At 52.6% G+C, this 26,617-nt stretch overlaps 2 protein-coding genes across 3 annotated transcripts in view; one reads left to right on the plus strand and one right to left on the minus strand.

The window, feature by feature from the left end:
- Positions 1-9,800, plus strand: part of LOC133353244 (clavesin-2-like) — a 34,295-nt gene extending 24,495 nt beyond the window's left edge. For both annotated transcript variants that reach the window (XM_061569329.1, XM_061569330.1), the window contains exons 4-6: positions 1,748-1,858; positions 3,871-4,154; positions 4,777-9,800. In XM_061569329.1, coding sequence (XP_061425313.1) covers positions 1,748-1,858; positions 3,871-4,154; positions 4,777-4,864 — 483 coding nt within the window. In that variant the 3' untranslated portion in view covers positions 4,865-9,800. The remainder of the gene's footprint in view (positions 1-1,747; positions 1,859-3,870; positions 4,155-4,776) is intronic.
- A 1,015-nt stretch (positions 9,801-10,815) lies between these two features.
- The window catches only part of LOC133353231 (uncharacterized), a 49,438-nt gene continuing 33,636 nt past the window's right edge, over positions 10,816-26,617 (minus strand). The window contains exons 19-23 of the mRNA XM_061569315.1: positions 24,269-24,357; positions 21,402-21,488; positions 19,689-19,839; positions 18,718-18,857; positions 10,816-15,285 (exon numbers count right to left, since the gene is read on the minus strand). Coding sequence (XP_061425299.1) covers positions 15,259-15,285; positions 18,718-18,857; positions 19,689-19,839; positions 21,402-21,488; positions 24,269-24,357 — 494 coding nt within the window. The 3' untranslated portion in view covers positions 10,816-15,258. The remainder of the gene's footprint in view (positions 15,286-18,717; positions 18,858-19,688; positions 19,840-21,401; positions 21,489-24,268; positions 24,358-26,617) is intronic.

The raw sequence follows: 26,617 nt of genomic DNA on the forward strand, positions 1-26,617 counted from the left end.
GGTATCTGAGCGTGTCTCCACCCCCCCCACCCCATTAGGTAAACTCGGCCTCAAATGAATTTTCATTTTCGTCAGCCATGGTCAATCCACTGCTGGATGAATGAGGCAGTTTTGTATTGGGCCGTGTTGGTAAACGTGCACACGCAGAGGTTCTCACGATAACTGCGGCACGCGTTGTGGTGAAAATAAATGCTGATTACGGGGCCACTAGCATATAACCATCATGATGCACATCATCATCATCGTCGTGGCAGCGGGAGGTCTTGTTGAGGTAATTGAGACGCCAATGGAAGCTGCCCCAACCTGAACGCAACATCACGGCACTCCATCCCAGCGTGAGCGGCGATCGCCACCGCCGGCCGACAAGAACACGGGGCAGACGCATCGGTAATTGAGCAAATGGGACCTCTGCCACCTCCTGCGAAGTCGAATTATTTTGTGATCCTACCCACCGGCCATTGCGTTGACCACCCCACTCATCCTCTCAACTCCGAGGATGCTCACCCACCTAGCCAGTTCTATTCTCCGCCAAAACACAAAACCACAAATCCATGAGCACACCAAAGCAACCACCAGAATGTGCAACCACAGCACACCGACTCAACCTACCGAATCAAATCAATCACACACCCAGAAGCACTCAAACACCCACCATCTCACCCTACCACCCACCATCTCACCCAGCAGCACACCCAACCACCCACCATCTCACCCAACCACCCACCACCTCACCCAACCACCCACCACCTCACCCAACCACCCACCATCTCACCCAACCACCCACCACCTCACCCAACCACCCACCACCTCACCCAACCACCCACCATGTCACCCAGCAGCACACCCAACTACCTGACAAAATCGCCGATGCACTTACCAACCAACTCACCGACGCACCCAACCACTCACTGAACCGCACGCCGAACTGCCCACACACCTCAAGCAGCGTCAATCGTTTGGGAGGATGAGGAGGGTGGAGGATGGGGAAGAGAGGCAGCGAGGGAGGGAGGGAGGGACGCTTTGGTCGCCCGCCCGTGCTCCACTCTCGCCACGCGTTCTCGCCAAACGAGCCGAGTGGTCCCCACGCCCCGGAGCAATTCATTAGGAGCCGCCGCGGCGCTGATGTAGGACACGCGCAGTGAGCGACGCCCGTCACTTTCACCGGCGCAGCCCGAGTGCCTTACTCAAGCTCCACAGTGCCGCCGCACACGCCAGCCCTTCCACTCATCCACCCACTTACCCACCGACTCACCCGCCCGCCCGCTCGCTCACTGACCCACCAATATGGCCACATACTGAATTACCCATCCACCATCCCAATTACTTAGCCACCCTTTACCCACATACCCACCAACGTATACACCGACGGACCCACTGCCCACTCACGAAATCATCCATTTAATTATCCACCGACACAATCATATACCCACCCATCTAACCAAACACTCGCCCTATCAAATAAAGCTCATCCTGGTTTCTTGAGTTTTCACCTCGTGAAACAAAATAGAAACTCACCCACCCGACCGTACACTCACCCAACCGCTCGCAAGCAAGCCCCGCTTCGCCCCAAACTGGAGAGCGCACTGCGGCTTGGCTCTGGCTCGGCACGGCAAATCGCCAGTGGAAAAAAACCACGCGTACACGAGCCCATGCCACCCAGACTCGGCTCGGGACGTGACACTGGAAAAGCGGCGCGCGCTTTGTGAGTGGTGGAACGTTTATCGTTCGTGTGCCCGCGTGTCCGCAGGACAGCTTCCCCGCGCGGTTCGGCGGCGTGCACTTTGTGAACCAGCCGTGGTACATCCACGCCCTCTACACCATGATCCGCCCGTTCCTCAAGGACAAGACAAGGAAGCGGGTGAGCCCCCCCCCCCCCCGCGGAGCGCGACTGCCGCCCGTGCGTCACCGGCGCGTCACCGGCGCGGTCTCATCTTGCGCGACGCTGGCCTCGTGACCTGCTCCGTCCCGCATCACTCGCGTTGTTACGGCTATTTTGTGAGATTTCACTCAATTTGGATTTTCTTTTTTCCATGGCCGTCTCACCCATTCGAGCAAGTTATACAGTCTCGAGGCTGCTTAGCTTCTCCGATCTGACAAGGCCGGGTGCATTCTGGGCGGTGTGGTTAGAAGTGTGCTATTCTGTTCTTGCGTACGGCAGCAATATGTTCGGGAAATAAATGTCAATCTCTGCTAGCCACGAGAGGGCTTCGGGAGAGAGTTGGTGTAGATTTACTATCCCTGCACCGACGGAGCGCAGACTGCAGTGCTTTACTGGATGCTCCTCAGTTTCAGTTGCATGGCCACAAATTTCCATGAATGAAGGAGATGCGCGCATTGGCCTGTTGACAGGCCACAGGCATTAACATTTATCAGCCGAGTTATTTCCCTCCACACCCCATTGAACAACCAAGGAATGTGTCCATCTCCTCCCACCATCACCATAACCATCATCATCCATGACCAATCCGCTGGCGGATGAAGGCCTCCCGAATCCCATTACCATCTCTCGCAGGCTGCAGCGATGCAACAATCCACCTAGCTCCTGCACTGGAGCTGATTTCATGAGTCCATCTCCGCGATCTGGCGTCCTTGGAGGCGTTCCTTCCACTGGATCCGCCGTGTCCTGCCCACGGCCACTTGTCCGTCCGATCACAGTGGCTGAGTGCAGGCCCAACACGTCAAGTGGCCAGTAACAAACAGCGCGTTTCCTGAATTGAGCAAGGTTATTATTATTATAATAGCTTGGGGGTGAAAGAGACTATGGTGGGAGGAGGGAATTACAAAGTGGAGCAGTGCGAGGGAAGTAGCAGAAAGCGAAGTGAGTGGGTGGGTTGGTGAGTGGGTGGGTGGGTGCGTGGGTGGGTGAGTGAGTGGGTGTGTGAGTGAGTGGGTGGGTGGGTGAGTGGGTGGGTGAGTGGGTGTGTGGGTGGGTGGGTGGGTGAGTGGGTGGGTGAGTGGGTGGGTGGGTGAGTGGGTGAGTGGGTGTGTGGGTGGGTGGGTGGCTGAGTGTGTGAGTGGGTGAGTGGGTGGGTGGGTGAGTGGGTGTGTGAGTGGGTGGGTGAGTGTGTGGGTGGGTGGGTGAGTGGGTGGGTGGGTGAGTGGGTGGGTGGGTGAGTGGGTGTGTGAGTGGGTGAGTGGGTGGGTGGGTGAGTGGGTGTGTAAGTGAGTGGGTGGGTGGGTGAGTGGGTGGGTGGGTGAGTGAGTGGGTGGCTGAGTGGGTGAGTGGGTGGGTGGCTGAGTGTGTGCGTGGGTGGGTGGGTGAGTGGGTGGGTGGGTGAGTGAGTGGGTGGGTGAGTGGGTGGGTGGCTGAGTGGGTGAGTGGGTGACCTGCAGTGAGGTGAGTGGGTGACCTGCAGTGCAGTGAGTGGGTGAGTGTGTTGTTGTGACCTGCAGTGTGGTGAGTGGGTGAGTGGGTGGGTGTGTTGTTGTGACCTGCAGTGTGGTGAGTGAAAACAGGGTAGGATGAGACGAAACAGTGAGTGTCTGATAGAATTGGAATCAATTGAGTGAAATTCACCAGAACAGAAACCATGGTTGTAGCAATAAAAGAGTGATACGGAAGTGACTGATCGCCGGTGAGCGAGCGACAGAGAGACAATTGGCGTGTCCTCCGTCTTCGGTAGCTGTCCTAGCTACACGCATTATCCTGCCGTTCCAGTGGTGTCCCTCCCAGAGATCATCTGTGGTCGCTAAGTGGAAGTAACTCACAACGCCAGTGGAAAAACTCATTTCTTGAGAAGTACTTTTTGTGATTGGTGTTTTGCCCTTCCCCGCACCTCCGATTAGCACGGTTGGCTACGTGCGGTGCGAAGGAAGTTCAGCGTGCGTACACACATCAACGCCCTCTCCCACCGTCCGCCTCCCGAGCAGATATTCCTCCACGGCAACAACCTGACGAGCCTGCACCAGCTGCTGCACCCCGAGATGCTGCCCTCGGAGTTCGGGGGGCTGCTGCCCCCCTACGACATGGGCACGTGGGCGCGCACACTGCTGGGCCCCGACTACGACGACGACACGGAGGGGCGGCACGGCGGCGGGGGTGGCGGCTTCTTCGACGGGAGGCGCGCTTCCGAGAGGATGGGGGGCCCCGTGACGGGGGCGCTGGGAGACGGGGAGGGGGGCCTCGACGGGTCCCCCCGCAACAACATCCGCAGGTGGGGTGGGGTGGGGGGGGGGGCAACGACACGGGACGCTAATGACGCACGAATAACAATGCTCGCAGGTGCAACGCGGACAACAGCACTCGTGATTGTTCGTGCCTTTTCACATTGCAGGTCTCATCCCCTTGGTTTGTTTTTTGTAATTCTCCCCCCAAGTTTACTCCGATTGTGCTTCTGGGAGATGTCACAGAGCTACCCCTGAGATCGCATCATGTGACCTCTGGCCCCACACAGTAGAGGACAACACTTTGCCACGTGCTCTGCCGCATGAGAATAATGTGCATCACGTGACATTCAAACCGATATTCAGTTCTCCAAAGCTGAAAATACAGCCACATTTGGGGCATAAAAAGTGTAATGTCATGGGATTTTCGTGCCTGGATGATTGGGGACTGGGCAGAGACCACAAGCTCACGAGACTCGAGGATCCGGTTTAATCGCAAGCGGTCGAAACCTGGATTTGAACCCAGGGGTCTTAGCAGTATCGGCTCACCGTTCTGAAACTCCGACCTTCGAGGTCCTTTCCCTGTTAGCACTCCGAGCCTTGAGTGGCAGAGGCCACGGTTCTCACCGCGCCGGCGCGCGTCGCCCCCCCCCCCCCCCCGCCCTGTCCCAGATCGCAGTCGGCCGTGGAGCCGGGCGTGCTGAAGCGCAGCGCCGACGGCGAGGAGGAGAACATGCAGCCGCTGCTGTCGCTCGACTAGACGTGGCGCCACGCCGCAGCATTGCCGCCGCCGCCGCCAGCGCGCAGCGGGTGCTTCAGCGTCTCCGAACTCGCGGGGCCTCGCGCCGAGACTTGCGGCACTGCCACCCCACGGCACGCCGCGTGACGCGTCCGTGCCACGCCGCTCCACATCCCGCCAGAACCGCACCCTCGCCACGCTGCTACGCTGGATCACAGGCGGGGGGGGGCTTCATTTCTCACCGAATATTTGTGTTACCGGGTCGCCGGTTGCCCGGAATAGGCGGCGCCGTGACTCACAGCAGCCGCGGCCGTAGGAAGATGGGTTACGCCGGGCAAGGGAGCCGTCACCCACCGGAGGCAGCTCCGACACCGCGGGGCAACGTGGCGGCGCCATGGCAACCACTCGGAGCACGGCCCCAGCTCAGACTCCGTTTTCGATCGCGATCAGGAATTCTCCTCAGGTTTGCCGGGTCTGTCCGCCGCGTCCGTCCGTCCGTTCGTCCACCGCAAATGCGTCCAGAACATTGTCTGTGTAAACAATCTATTTGAGTGCACGGCCGTTGGGAGTTACTGTCAGCAAGTTTTTTTTTTTAAAGATAAATTCACATTGGCTTCGGTTTTGGGGATTTGCCGTGCTTACGAGTGACGTTGGCGAGGTTTTGTGCTGTTCTGCCGGTCAAACCGATTACGGAAGAAATGTTTACTCCGTGGTGTTACGAACAGCAAACATGATCTGGCCCAGGGACTCCGCGGGAGGCGTAACGGTGCATCTATTCGACAATTGATATCCTTAGCTCACGATATCATCAATAGAAAGCGATTCTCATTTGCATCGCGATTGAGCTATCACACTCATGTAATGAGATGAAGTATCCATTCAGATTTCTCGTTGGGCAGTGCAAGAGAAAAGCCCACGGAAGCGAACATCAGAGCTTCCACTCTGAATATGAGAGTAATTTTCTTTGCATAACAGCCAAAGCAATTGTTTTAGTGTTCAGTGTTTGAATGTAGCCAAATTCAATGTAGATTCAAATGAAAAGTTTTGCGCGGTCATTGGTGACCGAGCTGAGAATATCAACTCACTAATCTGAGAATCCGCTTTTATCACGGGTGGCTGAAACCTCGATTCGAACCCAGGTCCTCGGCAGTGCGGGGCTCAGCTCTCCGACCTCTGAAGCCAGTCAGCCACCTCGATTTACAATAATTCTTACGCTCACGACATGTGGACGGCATCGCACGAGAGTTGACTATTTTCCAATTGGTACACGTGGTATGTAATGGGTTCACGTGACCTCTGCAGTTAATAAGCGTCCGCCACAACCACCGCAATATATAAAAAAGATGACCTCATGGTGACGCGCCATGGAATCGGCATTTAGAGAGTGAATCGTTACGCCTCTCATTTCCAGGGAGATCGTCGCAATGTACTCGATGTGACCACGTCAACACAAGTGTTGCCAGAAGACGTAGGCCCGGTCACTCTGACTCCGCTATTCCGGTTCAAATTGACCAACACATTCAGGTTGTAGACAGTGGCGGTCAGTGTCGTCTCAAACACCAGGTGATCCTGTAGAGGTGCAACCCTGCAATTGCTTGCTCACATCACTGCTGGTGGATGGGTCTCCACTCGAGGGAGCTCTGTAGTCGCCCTCGTTCGAGATCACATATCTTACGCTGCACATCAATTCAGTGTCACGGACGCTATTAATTTCATTTAAAAAGAAATTTTTTATGCGTCTTAAAAAGTGCGACGGTGACTCGGGACGCCCGGCACGCGCTCCGAGTTTTTCTTCTTTCGCCACGCTACTGTACTTCACGAGCCACTAAGCCAGAGAACGTCCTTGAAAACAAATGTTTAGATGTTAATTTTTGTCAATCGCACGAGGGAGGGCAAAACGAACCGCTTGTTACGCGATGGCCGCATGCAATCTCTTCCGTCAGCACGGCCAATTAACCAATTAATTTATTATCAGAATTGAGCGCGGGGGGGGGGCATAATTCAGCATGGGGAGATTCAGCGTCGATGGGATGAGGTCGAGCAGACCGAACAGGTCAACGGCCCCAAGGCCCTGCATTGACTCACAGCGAGCGGGCGAGCGTTCACGTCTGAACGAATGGTGCCAAAAAAAACGCCACCAAAATCAGTTTCTGCTTTTGACCGTAAGTTCCCTGACTTTTGACAACCGCCAGGTCACCTAAAAGCAGAGCTGCCCAGAGTGGTGAAGGGGGAAAAAAAGGGAGGAGGGGGTGGAGGGGGGGCAATTTGCCCCCAGGCCTCGCACAAAAAGAGGCCCCCACAGCGGGCCTGCTTTAGTCGCTCATGAACAATGAGGCCCCACGTGGCATTATTCTGCCCCCGGGCCTCCAACCCCAGGCTCCAACCCCGGGCGGCCCTGCCTAAAAGAGCAAAGTTTACAGAGAGAATTAAGCGTCGCTTTTCAGCAGACTCCCGTTGCGTACAGATATATATTTAAAATAAGAAAAACAGTATTCATTTATAATGCAGGAATAACACAAATGTACAATGCGTGCATGCCTCACAGCAGTATTTCCGTTCACCTTGTTTTCAAAGCATTGCTTGGCAAATTCTGTACCTACGGCAATTTTGTAAATACGCCCTAAGAGATGCAGATCACACACAAGTGTTAGTCTTATTTTTTTAACAATCTCATGCACCATAATGCCATATATATTATCATCATCTTCAGAGATTAATTATTAGTATATGCACCAACTCACAAGCAACACGTCCTATATATATAAATATATTTAAGTATGACCAGGGCTTCATTTTAACTTTTTTCCAGGTTGCTGGTAGACTGAAATAGTCACGTGACCCGTAGTCACAGCAACAGCGAGAGGTACACTGGATGTGGTGTGCCGGATACTGACATATTTTCTAGGGTCGCCGATCTGGACAAACCCGTCTGAAACTAAGCCCCGAGTATCAACGTTGGCCCAACAGTTCCTACCGCGATCCAACGTTGGCTGAACAGTTACAACCGCAATGCCAACTTAACTCAACTTTGGCCCAACGGTTCCAAACCACAATTCAACGTTGGCCCAACGTTCGCTACGTTTATTGCGTCGACACTTTCAGATCAAGGAAAGTAATTTATCATGTATTTTGGCAGGTAGGCGGAAGGATAACGAATTAGTCCTGGGATAGCCAATCGGTCTGAGGGCGCGGAGGGAACACAGCGTAACACTTTAGCACTCAACGGGTACCATTGCACGCAGGCGCTACTGAGCCCGTACGTCCCGACCGCCGGGCTGGTGATTGATGGTGCCGTCTCAGCCTACGAATGGGAATTCCCACGCAGCCTCGCGAGCCGCTCGTAAATTTGAATAAAGAATCAGCTCTGACCGAGAGGTGGTGGGGAGAGAGGGCGGTGTTCGAGCACCGGACGCCCGGATATACGTCCAAACGACGTTGTGAAATACAAGAGACGGGAATTCTTTCCCGGCACGCGAGTGCACAGGCACACGCATGCAGCCACACACACGTCCAAGCGCACAAAGACGAAGATCCTCTAGAAAGCCTTTACAGACTATTGGGGCAAGTGCCGTTCGCGAGCACCTATGAAGGCCAGGATGGCACACGAGAGGCTGGGTGGCCAGCACCACACGTGTGTCCTCAATGGCGATGTTTACACATTATACCAGGTATTAATTTGATGCTAAGTCGACCTAGGGGAGACCCAGAACCGGTTCAGACAAGCGTCACTGGTGTTGGCCGTGAGACAAAAATCAAACTGGGGTCGCCGGGTTCGTAGCGCGGCGCGCTAACCACTACACGACAAATACACACATGCAAGCATATGCACTTACAAATGCACACATAAATGCACAGACGTTACGTACACATAGAGACGCATCAAGCTCCTTCCGGGTGAATTCTAAATTCTGGAGATGCTGTGCCACCAGCGTCGTCCGCAATTGCTTGGAAATTCAGGGCGAATCAAATTCTCGAACCCCGGCTCCAGGCGCTGGATGTGAAAATACCAAATTGAGTTCCTGCCAGAGAGAGCTCAAAGGAACACCGAGTGATTGCCGTGACGTAGATCCCCCCCCCCCCCCCCCCCCCCCCGTGTGTTGTAGCTAGATGCAGACCTACATCGATACACTTCTCAGTGAGCGGGGGGGCAAAATATTTTATCTGGTGAATATCAACAAAATATCAATAATTGGGGTCTCTAGGGGAGATGGGGGGGGGGAAGTTGTCATTGCCCCCATCTCCCCCCTCCACCACCGATCTGCCAGTGTTTGTAGCAGCAGTCAAGATAGCAGACACCGCGATCAAAACCATCTCAGAGATCCACATATTCCCAACCAACGCTGTAGAGAGGCAGGTGCCGAAACACCCCAAGCAGCGTAGCAAAATAAAACGTGCGCCGCCATGCGGTGCAGTCTGTTCCCCAGGAACGCCGCGTGTTTTTGGATGAATGTATTCGAAAACGCGTTTTTTTTTTATAACGCCGATGCCAATTGGATATAACGCGATCGAGAGAACGGGACTGCGTCGCGCGAGTAGGAATTATCGGTCGTACGCCTGCCTCTGCGTAGCAACATCGCACGAGGCACTGGGATGCTGCTGGATGCTTCCAGATGCTCCCCACGCGCCTCGGTCTTTGTCCAGCCTGCGCACGCGTCTCACGCGTTATCGCGGACTGGTGCTTGACCCCCATGTTCAGTATTATTTATTAGAACGCGATTTTCCATAACGCGGTGTTCTTCGGGAACGCAACAACGACCGCGTTTTAGGAGAACGGACTACAGAGGCATCGCCAACTGCTGTACCGCGTGACACGAGCGCAGATTCTGACGTCCACCAGCAGGGCACACGGGGTCACTCGCGGCAAGAGCTATCCGACATCTCAGTTGTGTTTCGATTTAAAGCTTTCTTGACTGCAGGGATTCATCTTCTTGGTTCTTTCGGTAAAGTCACGTAGAAGGGAAATAATAAAATTATAAAAATAAAACATAATAAAATAATTCTCACGACGTTTCAGCCGTCCTCAGGTGAAGACCAGGTCTGTCGGGGAGACAGCTCCCGACAGACCTGGTCTCCACCTGAGGATGGCTACTTGCGTTGTGGCCGAAACGTCGTGAGAATTATTTTATAATGTTTTATTTTTATTATTTTATTATTTCCCTTCTACGTGACTTTACCAAAAGAACCAAGAAGATCTCAGTTGTGCTTTTTTTTATTTGAACACCATCTGTAACTACAGGGCACGTTCAGCTCACATCACCACCACCATCATCATCATCATTCATGATCAATCAACTGCTAGACAAAGGCCTCCCAAAGTCGTTGCCATCTCTCACGATGTAACGATCCGCCTCGCACCTCCGCGCACGAGCTGAACTCATCGCTACATCCCATCAAACACGTCCCGTTACTTGGCTTCCACTCCTTCGCTAGTGTGGGGCCATTAGCATCCCATTAGCCACGGTTCATGCCCAAACACACTTTTCTTTAGAGTGTGGTTTTCGTCGTTAACCTGCGTATGTTTTTTAGTCCATGTGTTGTATGTGTGTAGAACTTCTTTCACACCGTACGTAACCAACCGCGCGAATCGGAGGTTCTTCTGTCTCTCAATGTCATTCCAAGCAATTTCAAAGCACGCATCGTGGCTAACAGAGACGTGAAAGCCATGCCACATCTGTGCCCCAAAACCCAGCGCAGTTTTTAATTTCATTCAAGGAGATGATGTTCAAGATTTCCCAATTAATTGGGGTGTCACATCGGTGCTAAACACACCATGAGGGGAGCGATAATCCACACGCGCGCACACGCTCGCACACACACCGCAGGAAATTACATGAAGATATTCAACAATGCACACAGGGACACGTGTTGGATGACGATGGCCTCGAACGATCACGATGGGGGTGGCAGATTAAGCGCTGCGCCCTTGACGCGTGCACCCTCGCGTTGCCCCCCCCCCCACCCCCGTGCGTACACTGCGCGCAGAGCAGGAGGAGTCACGTGATTCGGTGCCACGTACGTCTGCTGAACTTCTTTCGCACCATACGTAAGCCAACCGTGCTAATCGGAGGTGCGGGGGAAGGACGACAAATTAAACACACAAAGTAGTTGTAAAGAAATTACGTTTCAATCTAGGTTACGTAAAAGTGAGTAGCTCCCAGTGGCTTCGAAATATCGGAAGGAAGAGCTTTCCAGACGGCCCCAGAAGCGCATCTGACAGCGCGCGATGCGGCGACCGTCTGTTGTTCGATGGCCAGCCAAAAGCCGCTGCTGCGAGGATAACCTGGGGGGGGGGGGGGGTTCGCGGGATGATGTTTATGCTCCTTGACGAGATCAGCGAGGTGTTGCGGTTCATTGGTGGCGAGCGCTTTGTGTGTCGTGAGCGCGATAATGCCGTGAACGACCATATCGTAGAAGCCGTCTGATAAACACGGAAGTACAAGACGAGGATTTTGCCGCACTGCCCTCGACTGCCCAGCACGCAGCCGACTGCAAACCCCACGGCAGCCGTGCCGGTGCATTGCCGGTGGTGATGGCTCAACCCAGCGATGTCCAGGCTCTCGACTCTGTGTAGCCTCCGAAGATCTGGCGAGATCGGGCAAACTCCCGAGTGAAATTTGGTCACAGACTACAGCCACAGTTAGCGCAGGAAAGAAAATCTGAAATGTCGCAAGGGTGAACCGAAAACAAGCGCGTACAAAATTATCAATGGGGCAAAGTGAACACGGCACCGCAACGCGTGAATGGCACTGCCTGCATCGTGCGCTCTGGGTACCTTTGCAGCGAAAGAGCAGAAGTCGTTCCTCACCCCACCCCCCCCCCAAGTGTGGACACAAGCGCAGCGCAGTGGCAGGAGCAGCAACTAATAATTCTTTGGGCATTCCCACACATCCATCGTACGCGATGCCCTCGTTTGTTGAACGTCCTCGCTAACCGCAAACTGCGGCCCTGGCATTTACCGCTGATGAAAATAAACGATCCGCATATCGAAGGAACCCAACGGGTTGCAGGAAAGTGCTCGGAGGCCGGCGAGCGAGCGGGCGGGCGATGGCCGCTGGGCAGAAGCAACGGCAGGTACCAGATTCAGACCCCAAGTAGCTCAAGGGGGGTCGTCGTCCCCCCCTTCATGTTCATGAAAAAATATGGGAGCACGAAAACATCAGCTCAAAGTCAAATCCTAATGAACGTAACACGATAATGAACATAAAGCCAAATAATCTCACTCGTGTATCTCTCTTCTCTCATCTCACGCCACCTCTATTTCTGTCTACATTTGTCTTATCTGACGACATCTCTTGTGTATATCTCTTCTGTCATCTCGCTACGAGTTTATGAAGTGAAAGGGAGGGGGGGTGGGGGCCCTCCAATCGACCAAGGGGGGCCCTCCAATCGACCAGCACCACCACTGCCCACAATCGTATATATGTGTTTGGCCGTCTGCGCGCGTGTGTCTGTGTGTATATAGTTTGGGCAAATTTACAGGGAACGTGAGAGCAAATGTTTTGGGGCGACTGATATGACATTCTACAAATAGACGGTCGCACCACTCCGACAGGAATGATTTAGAAGCCGCGTCTGTATTGATTAAACATAATAGAGAACGAGCATTCGTATGAAGGGTCACAGCATTGAACAAACGAGAGTAACGGGCGTGAAAGCGCGTAATCTAATATACCACGAGCACGTTCTGACTTACCCCTCGCACAACACAACGTAGCATGTAACAGCTCATCGATTAAAATTATTAGTTAGTTTTTTTTTCCACGTGTGAGAATAGTTTACGATTTGTTTCATTTATCTTAATGACATTCATCCCACGATCCAGCCACCCATAATGCACCTGATCTCATCGGATGACGGAAGTTAAGGAGGCTTGAAGCCTGAACAGCCCTTGGATGGACGACTGCTGTGCTTCGCCGGTGTTTGGCCACGTGAGCGCTGGCTACGCCGTGCGGGTCGTGGGGGGCTAAATGACCATACTTCACCACGCTGCTCAGTGCGGATTGGTGAAGGCATGGAGAGGGGGCGTAGATGAAGGAACACAGTATATCACAACTGATTTTGCAGCACTGCGCTCTGCTGCCTACAACATAGTATGGCGATGAATCGTTACACGCACATCAATTACGTGCGCGCGCGCAAACACTCACACACGACGGACGCCAACAACGCCGAGGTTTGGGACAGTTCCAGGAGCCCCGCTTCGTTGCTGCCTGCCAGTGTCACTGCCTGTGTCTCCGCCAGTGTCACCGCCAGTGTCTCCGCCAGTGTCACCGTCTGTGTCACCGTCTGTGTCACCGCTGGTGTCACCGCACGGGCACGCCACGCTGCTCCGTGATGACGAGCTGCTAACATGACAGGGTAGTTTGATGCGTGAAGTCTACATGCTGTTGGTGTCGCGAGGATCCGAGTCTAGGCCGATGAGAGTCGTTTGAAATAAACTGCATTCAATGACAAGCTCGCCTGCGTGGTTCATGCGGATTGCTGGACGCTCAAGCGACCCGGGTCGGCTGCGGGGGCACCAACGTTGCCGCTTCGACTCCTTCGCTCGCAGCGAGAGCTGGGATGTAATCCGATTGCTTGGGTAAAAAAGATTACTCTGCCCATTACTTCGTAAACAAATCAGATTACTCGATCGATTATCGATTCCATTACTCGACCAATCGGATAACGCGAAGAGTCTCGCCTCCGTTCCCACGTGTGCCGCTGGATGGGAGGTGACGGGTGGCGGGGCTTGGCGACATCGCCGGCATCATCATCATCACCCAGGTCTGGTTGGGTGCGGCTTGTAGGGGATTCCTGCCACGGGAGGCAAGATGTCTGGATGGCCATCATTTTTAAGGGGCTGCTGAGTAATTTTTTTAGTCGATGATTCGATGTCATCAACGGATCACCCTGGCTACACTCACGGCTGCCGCTTAACAGGCAAACCTGTGTTCATGTATGGGCAATCAGCGGTGCAATAGCTGCACCGTACAGCAGCGATTTCCATTGATAATAGTGTCTGAAGCAGCTTGGTCGAGTGGCACAGCTGGAGAGCGAGCGGCTCGCAAATGAGGTCAAGAGTTCAAACCTCGGTTGGGGGGTCAACCCAGCCCATCATCCCTCCCTCCTGGGTGCGTAACATTAAGACCACTCTGTGGAGAAGCCAACATCACATAATCCCACGGACAGACTCATACCGACCAGAGAAATGTGGAATTTCCACCGCTGCCTCAGAGCTTTAACCAGGATAGTATCACCATTGAAATGCAAGTGCATGTAAGGTCACTCTACAAAGGCGTAGAACTACATTGGGGTAGAAGGGAGGTGGAAGAGGGGTCAGGGCAGAGAAACGGGAGACAGAGCCTGGGACCAAGCAAATGGGCCCAGCACCAACGGGTCCCAGGGAGAGCCAGGGCAGCCAGGGGAGCCAGGGCAGCCAGGGCAGCACCGACCATTCCCAGGGCATCCGTGGTGGGTGGGTGGGTGGGGGGGCGGTGCCTCTTTACCAATGAGTCTCAGGGTGGTACCGGGGGGTGGGGGGCCGTGTGCGCTGCGTCGTCTGCCAGCCCTCTACGACGGTGACATCTCCTGGACGACAAGCGACGTCGATCAGCGTAGCTCGCGGCGTCCCCAGGCCTCGCTAGAGAGGCACGCGGATTCTGGCTTCTCAATCACGGCTTCTTGGGTGGCGAAAAAATAAAATATTTCCCCTCGGCCTCTTCACCTTCCTCCGCCCATGCAGCTCCTTTATTGAGGCCGCTGGGTCCACGAACTCCCAGTAGCAGCAGCAGTCCTCTACGCTTGGCAAGCATCATCATCATCATCATGTCCTATCCGCTGCAGATGTATATATATGTGTTGAACTTCTTTCGCACCATAAGTAGCCAACCGTGCTCATCGTATGTGCTTCCATGTCATACCTCTCCACCCCAGTGCCTCCTCCACTCCATTCGTCAATCGTTTTTTTCAGTCGTCCTCCACCTCCGGTCTCTTTCCACAAAGCGTCACCGTTGCTTTTGCTGGAATTTGCTGTTTGGTGCTGCAGCAGCCTGCGTAGGCCCCGACGAGACGACGCGGCTTGGCCAGTGGCTCGGCCCTCCACGCTGGGATGCTGAAGCAAATATTCTCTCCAAGTGTCCGATGGCAACACGATTTTGTGCTCAAGCCTGGTCCGTACTGGATCGTGAGCGTTACCGTGTCCCCGTGTCGCAAATGGCCACCGTTAAAGGCAGCCAACCCTCGTTGGAAAGAGTTGATAAAAAAAAATCCTTCTGAGCAATGAGAGAGAGAGATTCTTTGCGGTCGGGCGTGAGTGGTGGAGAGGTCACGAGCGGCCGGGGATTTGGCTTTGCGATGGAAATGCTTGCGAGCAAACATCACAGCTGCGTTCTCCTCCCGGAGAGACAGCAAAGCCTCAAACGATCTCCCCAACTTCACACGTCCAGCCATCCTCCCGCCACCTGATGGGCGAGGGCAGCCAAGGGTGCACACGAACACAACCACACGCACAAACACACACGCCTTTAACGGCGTATTGGGAAAGTTCTGTGAGCGAGCGCCCATCAAAGCCGGCAAAGCACACAAGGGGGGGTGGCCGGCACCATGCTCGGCCGCCTTTGTCTCGCCAGTAGCTGATTCTTATACACTGTGCCTGGTACTCAAGTTTGAGTCGACCTAGGGGAGGTCCAGGATTGGTTCAGATATTCGTTGCACACAGGCTAGCGCGTACATACAGATACACATGTATGTACACGCCTATGCATACACGCACGCATGAGTACACACAACGCACGCACCCACGACACGGCCCGATCAATAAATGCCTGAGACATGCCAGTCATGGGACTCGTTTGACCAGATTTCACATCACTGGCCAGAGTGGGTTGGTAAAAGCGGGACCATAGGAGCACAGTACAACATCACATTATGCTACATTTCCGTCTACTGCCCACCATGTTGCTCACCCTGCAGGCACCTATGGCAACCTGGCATGCACGGTGGTCACCGATCCAAGCGCTATCCAGGCTGAAACCTGCTTAGCATCTAAGATCTGACGATATTTGGGTGCGTTACAGGTGATTTGAATCACAGGCTGTAAATTATCACCCACCTATAACAATTAAAAAACTCATAATCAACGTTTTTGGGTTTAGATCGCGTTATTTATAAATGTGTCGTAACCCTCCACCACCCGACACGGCCAATCAGTAAAAAAGTGTCACGTTGACAAAAGACAAATAGTTCACTGCTTTACCCCACCGGTGTGTTGAAGTGTGAAACCACAACATTTACAATTTGAGTACGACGTTTCGCTGGTAATGGCATCCAGCATCATCAGGCAATTCGCCAGAATGGCCGTGTCGGGTGGTGGAGGGTTACGACACATTTATAAATAACGCGATCTAAACCCAAAAACGTTGATTATGAATAATATTGGTCGTGAAAGCCTACGTGTTAAATTAAAAAAAACGATTATTTTATCCAGCAAGGCCTCTCAGCACGTTCGTGACGGTTGCTGCCACATCGGGACGCTTGGCTAATTAGGTTAACGAGAGTCTAGCTGCGCTTACGAAGAAGAAGGCGTCACCCATAAATGAGGCCGAACATCCAAATCCAGTGGGAGGCGGTGATTATTAGTGTAGCGATTTAGTATGAGCGGCCAAGTCAAGCCAACTGTCTCCACGTCGAGTTTTGGCAAAATAACCGTGGCTTATATTCTTGGTTCTTTCGGTAAAGTCACGTAGAAGGGAAATAATAAAATAATATAAATATAAAACAATACAAAATTCTCACGACGTTTTGACTACAACACAAGCAATTATCACCAGGTGTGAAATCCACAGATTTATATTATTTTATATTTATATTATTTTATTATTCCCCTTCTACGTGATTTTACCGAAAGAACCAAAAATATGAATCCCTGCAGTCACGAAAGCTTTCAATCAAAACCGTGGCTTAGCTGCAGGACTAATCCCCATGAGTTTATTTTCCTCTCTCCGATTCGGTACTAATCGTCTGCACTATCCAGGATAATCGGGGAGGGGGGATGGAGGGGGGGGGAGCAGAGGAGACAAAGCCCGGATAAAACGAAATAATGTAAAACCGCGCGTAAGTGTGGCTATTGAAACTTTTTTTTCATCGTGAAGGCGCGAGATGCGTCATCCGCTTTGATCGCTCCTCAAAGTAATCGGTGACTGAGTCACGGACTAGGAGCAGCTAAGAATAGAACTGGCGAGGATGCAAAGACATTGATCGTCGCCGCATTTAGCCCTGAAATGTCTCGCGCCGTGCCACGCCTGAAGGGCCTCCGCTAAAGAGCGTACTTTGGCTTACTCTTCCACACTGGCGGGACCGTCTTGGAAGAGGTGGGGTCGTAACCGACACTTTAACTCGCCCACGTGCGACCTGCCGATCGACTCGCTGCCCTGAACCTCATTCACGCGACTGGATGGACCTAAGCCAGTCCAGGATTCGACAAAACCTGCCCCGCCGTTTCAACTGCCACGCCGGCGGTGATGGAATCGACCCTGAGACCGCTGGGTCGCAAGTCCCGCGTGTGAATTGCTGACCACGACGCCGCCGCCACCGCCGCCGCCCCTGCGGCAGCATCCTCGCGATTATTATTTACGTTACGCAGACTGCGCTGAACGGATCGCGGTTACGCTGAAAGCAATCACACGGCCCGTGGCGATGGGGCAAAAATATCTGAGCTCATTATCGCTGGTGGCAGACAAGACCAGCTGGTGGGGCTGTGCTTGGCTGATTGAGCTGGGGAGAGAGAGAGGGAGTGATGAAGAGCGAGAGAGAGAGAGAGAAAGGGAGTGGTGGTGGAGAGGGAGGGAGGGAGGGAGAAAGGGTGACACAGATGGCAAGTCTGCAGCCACTGATGCCTGCAGGTCACTCTTCTCGTCCGACCCAGTAATCCCACACAGCGCGTCACATATTGTCACGCTGCCTCCATTTATGTTACTGTTGTTATTATTGTTATTATTTACCGCATGCGCTCATGTAAATTAGGCTGAAGATGGGGGTAGGAGATGGGGTGTGAGAGGTCGTGGTGATGCAGGGGAGATAAACAAAAGGGGAATATCCGTGCCGCGGCATGAATCACCCGGGCAACTTTACTCACAGCCGGGTTGAGACACAAGATGATACCATTTAGATTCATCATCATCAGCAGCAACAGCATCACAGCAACAGCGATTATAATCAATGCACTGATGGATGAAAGACTCCCCAAGCTGTCGCCATCACTCACAGCCCCATGATGCCACACTCCATTTAGATTTTTTTTTTCACAATTTATTTACAGCCCTTTGTAAAGCCAGTGCTGGATGAGGTCAATTAACCCACCACGGAATTGTGGGTCATGGGAGTCTCAGCGCCGCATCTTTCCCTCTTTAAACGTGACTACATCAGGCTGCCTGGGCTATTACTCGGTACACTAACCATAAACGTATGCACCGTCTGCTTCACAGAGGATGTGAAATATCCACAGATGTGACCCGAAACGAGTAGAGCCATTGCATGACAGTGTCACGGTCCAAATGAGCAGATTAAACAAATCACACCGCAAATTTCCCCATTTTGGAATCACGCGCAGCAGAAATCATCGCCCCCCTACTAGCTTGAACGCCAGGTGCCGAGTCACCTTTGTGCCACACAGGGACAACTGCCACTGGGGGTGCCCTTTCAAATGTTTGCGATGAGATGGGATGCAAGTCACTCATCGCATGTAAAGGACTCGCGATGCCGACTTGCCAAGGAGGGCGGCTCTATCAGAAATAAATTATTATTATGTCCCAGCAGGTAGTACACTAACTGCTAGTCTGGATAACCCCGAGCGCAAACTTGGATTTCATAACTCGCGAACATCGCAGGTGGAGCACCTCGTTGGCGCAGGGCTGGGGTGGATCCTCCGCCCGCTTCAGGGAATCCGCGATCCTCTTCAGTTCCGCCCTCAGCGAGGCGTCCTTGGGAAAAACCTTGACGAGCCTCCGGAACGTTGAGAGGGCCTCGCAGGTTTTGCCTGTGGCAACATTGGCGAAGTCGGTGTCGACAACTTCAGAGAAGAACACTAATTATCTTAAAGGTTTTATTTCATTCTTGCGTATGATGGCAGTGTGGTTCTGGGGCTCGATGCCAATGTCGAGGTCTGCTGCTGCTGCTGCCACGATGAGAGGGCTTCAGCAGAGAGAGAGAGTTCGTGTCGTGTCGCTGTTCCTCCTCCTCCGTCGAAGGAGCATAGGCTACACTGGGTTTACTTTCTTGCCCGCAGTTAAGTTTATATTTAAATTTAAATACATGTATGTGTTCACGTTTCACATCCAATTCTCATCGCAGGTAACGTATACTGATTACACCCGTTATTGGTGCTTGGTAAATGCAAATATACAAGGGTATGTTGCTTATCGTTGGAAAAAAAATGTGAATAGTTCGCAAATAAGCACGGAGAGGTACACGCTCAGAATAGACAAGCGAGAGCAACACGTGGATTTTACCTAAATGCAGATTATATGCATCATATTGACTGTCAAAGCACATACGGTCGGGCAGAAAAAAAACGTTGCTTTTGGACAGACTGGCTCAAAACATGGCCATTCTGAACCTTCTCAGAAGGAGACAAAGACAAAGATCCCCCTTATAGCCTGAAACAGACTGTAGGGGCAAGTGCTGGTAGCGGGCACTTATGAAAGCCAGTACGACACACAATGGGGTGGGTGACCAGCACCACGCTCTGCCGCCTTTGTCTCCCTAGTGGCGACGTTTACACATCGCACCAGGTACTTATTTGAGGCTGAGTCGACCTAGGGAAGGCCCAGCCGCCCCCCCGTCGGGTCACGTGACCGCCGTGCCTCACCGAGCGACAGGAGCAGCGCCGTGCGCCGTTCCAGCGCCGGGCGCACCAGGCCCGCCGGCACCTCCGGCATCTCCACCACGGTGGCGTAGAACCGCGTCGCCATCCTGCCCAGCGACGCACAGCCGCGGCGATCGGCCAGCTCCTCGGAAATCTGGGGGGCCACAAGCACAGCGCCGTTTTGTTGACGCTTTCCGTGGGTCTGTCCGTAACGGGGGGCGGGGGGCGTGACGGCTGTCATAAAGATGGTCTCATGCGAACGAAACGTGAGTAAGGCATGAGGTTTAGTTGCTGTCGGGGGACTTTCACGATTTAAGTCCAGTTAAATGAAAAGTCCGGTGAAATGAAAAAACCTCGTGATTACAGGAGCCCCCTCGGTGTCGCGTGGCCTGCCCTCCCTCGCAGAGCCACGGCCGACCTCTGCTGCACAGTAGCATCAGTGCAATCGTCTCGTCTGCATTAGCCGTAACTAAATCAAAACAAAAAGGGTACCGGTTTGCCACACACGCACGCGCACGGAGAAATTTCTCGAGCAAAAAAAACCTTACATTTTAACCTAAATTCCACAGGAAATGATTGCCGCTTCTGGCTTTCGGACGTAGTAATCGGTTTTAAATGGTTACCGGTGAAAGTTTATCAAGCCTACTTTCCAACACTCTATAACTGGGATTTTTGCACACAGCGTTGGTGTACGGTGTTTTTTCTGCAATATTTTGCTGTCTTTTCTTGGATTTTCTGTTTGCACTTAGTCACATATTCACTTTAAGATGTTTTCTTTTTCATGTTTTTGTTTTTTGTTTGTTGCGGTTGCACCCGATTCAAGAGCCGAATGGCTCACAGGGCTATACCTAGTAAATGAACTTGAACTGGCACGCAAAAAATTATAAAAGGACAAAGATAAACCATAAATACAAAGATCCCCCACATAGCCTTTAACTGACTGTTAGTGAACAACTATGAGGGCCAACATGGAAAATGAGGGGGTGAGTGGCCGGCACCACGTTCTGGCCGCCTTTGTCTCCCCAGTGGCGATGTTTTACACCACACCAGCTACTCATTTAGGGCTGAGTCGCCCTACACAGACCCAGGACCGATCTAGATATTTGCCGTGGCCGGGAATTAAACTTGGGTTACCAGGTTCGTAACGCGGTGCGCTAACCACGGCGCCACCGCTCCCCCCACTAATACACAGACAAAGATCCCCATGTGTCCTTCAACAGACGGTTGGGGCAAGTGTTGTTAGCGAGCAACTTTGAAGGCTGGCACGGCACCACGAGGGGGTGGGTGGCCAACACCACGCCTCTCCAGTGGCGATATTTATACATCGCACCAGGTACTCATTTGAGGCTTAGTCGACCTAGGGGAGGCTCAAGACCGGTTCAGATCATCGTCGCTGGTGCTGGCCGTCAGCGAGAATCGAACTCGGACCGCCGGGTTCAAAGCGCAGCAAGCCAACTGCTACACCACCGCTCCCCACTCCACACGGACAGGCACACCCCAACGCACGCAGGCGACCGCTACACCACCGCTCCCCACTCCGCACGGACAGACACACACCAACGCACGCAGGCGACCGCTACACCAACGCTCCCCACTCCGCACGGACAGGCACACACCAACGCACGCAGGCGACTGCTACACCACCGCTCCCCACTCCACACGGACAGGCACACACCAACGCACGCAGCAGGCGCTGCCTGTGTCCACACGTCACACCTGCGCCTTCCTGAAGTGGCACCACGGGCTGTAGGGGTACGACTCGAGCAGCTCGTTATACGCGCCCAGTGCCCTCTCCAGCCAGCCCTGCACCAGAGACACAGAACGGAAGGCGCGGGAACATCGTGAGTGTGCGTCCGACAAGCTCGCTCCACGTGCTGGAACCTTCAGGAAATGAGTTGCAGCACGTGCAGCGAAACGTCGGACAACAAGCCGGCTCGGCTCCTCTTTCACAGTGGGAATGGTGGAGCTGCACGGTACAGTACGGCAGCGGAGTCCCTATGACGACACAAGACATCCCTGGAAAATGGCACTTCCCACCAGGGCTCAGTCATGGAAAGTCGTAAGCCACCAGGTGAGGAGGAGGAGAAGCTTTATCGGTTCAGAATTTTATAGGGAGGTTGGTCACATGTAAATAATAATACTACCTGTCTTCTTGGTTCTTTCAGTAAAGTCACATAGAATAAAAATAATAAAATAATAAAAATAAAACATTATAAAATAATTCTCACGACGTTTCGGCCGCAACGCAAGCAGCCGTCCTCAGGTGAAGAACAGGTCTGTCGAGGAGATAGAATCTGTTCTTTGTCTCCTCGACAGACCTGTTTTCCACCTGAGGACGGCTGCTTGCGTTGTGGCCGAAACGTCGTGAGAATTATTTTATTATGTTTTATTTTTATTATTTTATTATTTCCCTTCTACGTGACTTTACCGAAAGAACCAAGAAGATGAATCCCTGCAGTCACGAAAGCTTTATATCGAAATACTACCTGTGTGAAAATGACAATCTCCGTCGGGTGCTGGAGGGTTAATAACAATATTTTTGGAATAAAAACTACCACCACGTGGCCCTCAACCTAAACACGAACGTAGATCGATGATAATTAGGTTTGAAAACCGGTAACTCCCGGACAGATTTTCCTCGTGCGAGTGGAGTAGCGGAAAATCAATCGGAAGCCACAACGGCCAAAACATTTCTCTCTAAATCGGCCAAACGTTTTCTTGCTGTGAATCATCTTTGAATGTTCTGCCAACCTGCCACAGAGTGCCACAGCGGACTGCTGTGTCATTTTAGCAAATGCCAGCCCAAGGTTGGACACAAAAACACACTGTCAGTCCACACGAAAACAAATAAATAAAAGTGTATTTTTAACCTTCCCCGTTCTCTCTTGGGGCCCTGGCCAGCTTAAGACAGATGGAGGGCTCCGGCTCTGTTTCGTGCAAGACATTTATTGAGTTTCATTGATTTTTGGAGAGCAAAGCACTCGGTTGGAAAAGCCATCTATCGCAAAAAAATGTCCCGCAAGAGGCCCCCGCGACATGAGCCACGGAATATTTATTTTTACGAAAGCCATTTGCCCACGGGCAGCAGTGTGGGGCCATCTGGCCAGCGGTGCACCAGGTGCCACTACCAGGTCGCGATTATTTCTGCCTCCGACTTAGGAGGCGTGCGCGCCATCGTAGCGCCGCCATCGCACGCCGGGAAGCGTGACCGCCCTGCAGGTAAAATCTAAATAAAGGGGCAGAGGGCAGCAGCCGTGGGCAGCCGAAGCCGCTGTGGCAGGAGGCGTGGGGGAAGCCCGTGAAGAAGAATGAGCATGGCTCTCCGACGCGTTGTCCAGTTTGTGCCGCATGTCGTTCGGCATGTCCGACAACCTGAGCCGTGGCACGCGGAGCGAAACGTCGGACGACAAGCCGGCTCCTTTCACAGTGAGAATTGTGGAGCTGCGCGGTACAGTACAACAGTGGAGTCCTACGAAGACACGAGACATGCCTGTAATATGGCACTTGCCACCAGGGCTCACTATATTACAGGAACGCTGGTGGACTGGAGATGGTGGTACGTTACTCGCAGCCGCAGACACAATAAGAGGTATACTGGATGTGGTGTTACGGGCACGGGCATTCCTTTTGGATCAGGGACCTGTGCACACCGGGCTGGAAGTAAGCCTCTCTTCCCCTTAGCCCTTGTCCACTCCTCTGATGAACACGGCCTCTGACTCTCAAACCTGACATCACCTCCTCCCGCGTTATCCTCCTCCACCCCCGCCTCTTCCGTGACCCTCGTGGCGGCAACGTCACCGTGTGGCTGACTGTCATTGGCATGGCAACGAATGAGAATGTGGCGAAAAATAATTTTAATTACAGAGGAATTGCCTTGGGCTGTCGGGATAATCAAACTACAGGCGGCTCTCGCTCACACGTGAGCACGTACCCCGATAATGACAATTTGGTTATCTTTGGATTTAAAGCTTTCGTGACTGCATGGATTCATATTCTTGGTTCTTTTGGTAAAGTCACGTAGAAGGGAAACAATAAAATAATAAAAGATATAAAACAATACAGCAAGAAATTTTTCTTGCCGTGTTTTTCACAACTGATGATGATTGCTTGTGTTGCAGTCGAAACGTCGTGAGAATTTTATTGTTTTAGATTTTTATTATTTTATTGTTTCCCTTCTATGTGACTTTACCGAAAGAACCAAGAATATACATTTGGTTATCGTTTTGTATTTGTGCCATTATAGCACGAGGCCACCACGAAAAAACTGTGTTTGACAGATGGGTATAGTCTGCCAGGAGGGTGCGATGCTACTAATTGACTTTACCCAATGAAGTAATTTGCAATTTTTCAAAGTTGGAAAATATGGACCATGGCAGCGGCACACAAGGCCTACCCCGTTTTCAGATAACGTCACGAAATCTTTAACGTTCATCGTGAAGCAGAAAGTGCGCGGCATTTAAGGTATTAACCAGGGTGGCCACTGGGCTCGAACCGATAAAGATACCTACATCAGGCCGTGATTACGAGCCAGACGACCGGTGTCCCCAGGTCCCCTGTAGGAGAACAGGAGGTGGTGCCCTCACCTTCAAGTAGAATTTCTCAGCCCATTCCAGCTCCTCCAGCACGTCCCTGTCAAATCTGTTGAGAAGCTTCTGATGCAGCTGAGGAAAGCCTGGGGGAGATAATGGCTCAGGGCCTTACGGATCGTTCAACATTTTAACTAAAATCTTTCTCCCCAAAATTTCACCCCTGATCGTGTCGCGCCACGGGGTTGAAGAATCCACTCGGATCTCTCGCGGACCAACGGCGGCCCTTCGTGCGAGACAAGAGTTGCCTTCACGTGACATCTGTTCCACGCTGCAGAGGGCAGCACTTTCCCACTCGCTTTACCACCGACAGAAATGTTTGTCACTCGACGGCCAAACTCTTGGAGCTTAAATTTAGCTAAATTAAGCACAGACCCATATTTAACATTGTTGGGGGTTTTCCTGTGTGTGCAGTCATTGGTAAACAGGCTGATAACATCGACTCGTTGCACTTGAGAACCTGGTTTAATCACTGGCTACTGCCTGGATTCGAACCCAGGTGCTTGACAGTGCTAGCTGAGCGCTCTGATCCCAGGCCACCCGGCCACCTCTAGTGGTACCTATTTTATCAACATAGGAGGAACGATGGTCCCCAAGTTGACCCATGAACAGCACTTGCACCCGCAAGATTCCCGTCACTGCGATTCGAGCCGTCTCTTCGTGAACGCCATGCAGCCGGATTTCACGCGACATCCGCACAGACTTTAGGACAGTCCTTCATGAGAAAATCGCACGGGAAAGCAACGTGGAAATATGACCTTTGCAGCTGCAAGAGCGAGTGCTGTCTGGCAGCAAGGTGATGAATCTACCCAGGGACACGGGGAGAACTGGAGGCGCAAAGCTCGCAATCCGTGCAGCAGCCCTTGCCAGCGGGAACCCACGGCACCATTAACGGAATTTAAAAATGAGGCTCAAGAACAAAAAAAAGTAATAAAAAAATCGAATCACATCAGGGGTCAGCAGCGTGGGTCAGAGGCAGAGGCCGTCCTGACACTACTGATTTTGAGACGGGGTGTTCTGTGTCACTTTAAAAATGACCTTTTGGGTTTTTTCAGCTTCAGAGACGTCACCAGCGATAGGAGACCACAAATCATGCGACGAGTTAAAAGAGCAACAACTCCCTCGCACTGACTCGCATACGTACCGATACATACATGTAAAGCGGCGCACCAATGTTTAAAGGTGAATGATTTTAATCATCGCGTATCACCTGCTGTGACACGGACACCGACGGAGACCATGGAACAAAAGATGAGAAGTGCGCATAGAAGCATGGACAGGAGGGTGGCTTGGGTTTACACCGAAACAGAAAGATGAGACCACATGCGGGTTAAAGGTCATCATTGAGACTCTTGGTAAGGGTTAAGTGGGCCCGGGAAGGGCGCGTCGCCAGAAGGGATGATGACCGATAGGCGAGAAAACAAACGAGCAGCAGCCAAGGGAGGGAACACGCGAGAGGGGGTTACGCGCTCATAGAGATGGAGCGATGGGATCGGGATTGTCACATCGCGAGATCGTTAAAGATGACGGTGGCTTGGGGAGGCATTCGGCAGTGAAAATATAATGGCTGATGATGAACATTTTAGAATGCGCTAATTTACCCAGGAGAACCACCTTAGACTACTTTTCATTATTTGTAGCGATGGGAGAAAAACAAGCCGGAGACAACCCAAGCTCCATGCTGATGGGAGAAAACAAGCCGGAGACAACCCACGCTCCATGCTGATGGGAGAAAACAAGCCGGAGACAACCCATGCTTCATGCTGATGGGAGAAAACAAGCCGGAGACAACCCACGCTCCATGCTGATGGGAGAAAACAAGCCGGAGACAACCCACGCTCCGTGCTGATGGGAGAAAACAAGCCTGAGACAACCCACGCTCCGTGCTGATGGGAGAAAACAAGCCGGAGACAACCCACGCTCCGTGCTGATGGGAGAAAACAAGCCGGAGACAACCCACGCTCCGTGCTGATGGGAGAAAACAAACCGGAGACAACCCATGCTCCGTGCTGATGGGAGAAAACAAGCCTGAGACAACCCACGCTCCGTGCTGATGGGAGAAAACAAGCCGGAGACAACCCATGCTCCATGCTGATGGGAGAAAACAAGCCGGAGACAACCCACGCTCCATGCTGAACGGGGGACACACACAAACATACAAACTCCACGCAGAAAAAGGCACCCGAGTCAGGAACCGACGCAAGTGTTACGATACTGATGCAAGCTCGTAAACACAATGCCGGAAACGCACCAACGCATGGACATCGGCCGTTCTTATTCTAACGCGGACAGACTGGTGCGCGTTTCCACGTCGTGACCAGCCAGACGATGAAACATTTCCGCGAA

The sequence above is a fragment of the Lethenteron reissneri genome, chromosome 43 (genome assembly GCF_015708825.2).
Source record: "Lethenteron reissneri isolate LAM-NWPU_2019-01 chromosome 43, ASM1570882v1, whole genome shotgun sequence".
Taxonomy (NCBI): domain Eukaryota; kingdom Metazoa; phylum Chordata; class Hyperoartia; order Petromyzontiformes; family Petromyzontidae; genus Lethenteron; species Lethenteron reissneri.